This window comes from Adiantum capillus-veneris, chromosome 2, assembly GCF_014529385.1.
Source record: "Adiantum capillus-veneris isolate H3 chromosome 2, ASM1452938v2, whole genome shotgun sequence".
Taxonomy (NCBI): domain Eukaryota; kingdom Viridiplantae; phylum Streptophyta; class Polypodiopsida; order Polypodiales; family Pteridaceae; genus Adiantum; species Adiantum capillus-veneris.
In genome coordinates this window covers 4,187,839-4,189,647 of record NC_140932.1, presented here as the reverse complement: position 1 = coordinate 4,189,647, position 1,809 = coordinate 4,187,839, and the positions used below count along the sequence as shown (strand labels likewise).

The following is a 1,809-nucleotide window of genomic DNA, read 5'->3' as shown; positions in this document are numbered from 1 at the left end:
AAAGTGTGCCTCAGCTTAGCCTTGAGCCGGTTGCAAAATCAAAGTAGCCAGTTGAGAGGAGGGCAAGAAGGAGAAAATTCCGCTTAAAATACATGGAAAATAGTGTAATTTTGGAAAAATACTGGCTAGTATTGTAAAATTTCTGGTTCTTGTCGGGATTTTTGTATGTTTGTGAAAATGATTTTTCCGGATCACTGCCACCCACACACCCCCCAAAGAAGGAAGAGAGAGAGAGAGAGAGAGAGAGAGAGGGGGACGTGCACTTATAATGAATTATGACAGTCTGCTATGGCTTCTTTGCGGCCGCGGCTAGTTATAAGAGGAAGAAGGTAAAGGCGAATCAAACGAGCAATTTAGTCAAGCGAGCTTTATACCTGATGGTGATGTTTCACTGACCAAGGAGCCGCTTTAGTTTTATAAAGGGTAAGGAAACGACCAGCTCTCCACGGAGACCTAGGTCGAGGAACTGTGTCTGCAGAATCGCAGATATAGCGGGGGGAGAGAGAGAGAGAGAGAGAGGGAGGGACTTTGGATCAGTAAGAGGTCGAGAGCTGGAATGAGTTCTGCGCATTGTACGAGAGAGAGAGACAGAGAGAGAGAGAGAGAGAGAGATAATTAGGGAGGGAGATGGAGTTGAATTCTAGTGTAAGAATCGTTATGCATAGTGGAGCTCCAGGCCGTGATCAGGCCGTGTCACAGAGCACGTCGCTTCCTGATCAGCACAGATCAGGCACATCGGACCAGGACAGTAGCACAACGACTTCCTGCTCAGGTAATTCCTCCCCCCTTTTCGCTGCATCGCCGTCCCCTGATTCCGGCCGGCGGCCGCATCGAGACAGCACTACAGCCTCCATCGCTGTGGCAGTGGCAGTCGATGAACCTGGGCAGCGAGTCAAGGCGCTGAAAAGCCTGAAGGAGAGCATCCCACACGTGATGCGGCTGCAGCAGCTGCAGAAGTCCGAACGGCAGCACCAAAAGGATGGAAGCTGGCATAAAAGGGCCGTGCGCCGACTGAGCAAGGAACTGTACATGATTGTGAGCATGTACGCGCTGCTGCAGAGCGCACTGTTCGCGGCTGTGGCTCAGACCAGCATGTTCACATGTGAGGACTGGTGGGGGCCGGTCTTCATGGCAGGCCTGGTCACCGTGGGCATCGTGGCAACTGCCGTCGACAAGCTGCGCCGAATTGGCGAGGAACAGGAGCAGGTGCTCTTTTTTCAAGCTCGTCAGAATGCTGTCTACGACTGCATTTTGGAACTTTACTGGCACGGCGCTGATTGCGATCTCGACTCCCTTCAGCCCCAACATGACCTCGTCCCCATCCCTGCAGAGACTGCCATCTATTCCCTGCGTGCCCTACTTGTGCTTGGCTTCCTCCTCGGCTTCTCCGCCCTCATCATCATCTCCTGCCTTCGCATGCTTTGCAACCCCCATTGTAATTGCTCAGCTCGGTGATTTCAATCCAAATGGTACCATGGTTTTTAACATACTAGTATATATGGTTTGAAGAATTATCTTTCCATACTAACTGTTCAATAGTATGGATGGGAGAAAGTATGCAAAATCTAAGCGTGCTGAGCTCCATTCATTAAGTGTAAATAGTCAAATTTGGCTTCAAAACTTCCACAAACTTTTGAAATACTAGTACGGCCGGTCGCCTTCGGCGGTCTCTCTCTCTCTCTTGCGAGCACAGGGGTTTCTTTCAGTTTTGGAGTTTGTCTTCATGTCGCAGATTTTGACATGTATAAAGGGTTCCCCTTTCCGCCATATTATGTTAGTTTAGATATCTCCTTAGAGTATCTTTAAAAC

General features: G+C 49.6%; 1 protein-coding gene across 1 annotated transcript; it reads left to right on the top strand.

Moving 5' to 3' along the window:
* Positions 1-446: 446 nt before the first annotated feature.
* Positions 447-1,524, top strand: LOC147462293 (uncharacterized). Its single transcript, XM_086483399.1, has one exon. It carries the CDS (start codon positions 628-630, stop codon positions 1,453-1,455), a length of 828 nt encoding a protein of 275 aa, XP_086339525.1. The 5' UTR covers positions 447-627; the 3' UTR covers positions 1,456-1,524.
* Positions 1,525-1,809: the final 285 nt, after the last annotated feature.

Bases quoted from the DNA above. Each gene is read 5' to 3' on its own strand.
- LOC147462293 (XM_086483399.1), top strand. From the start codon at position 628: ATGGAGTTGAATTCTAGTGTAAGAATCGTTATGCATAGTGGAGCTCCA.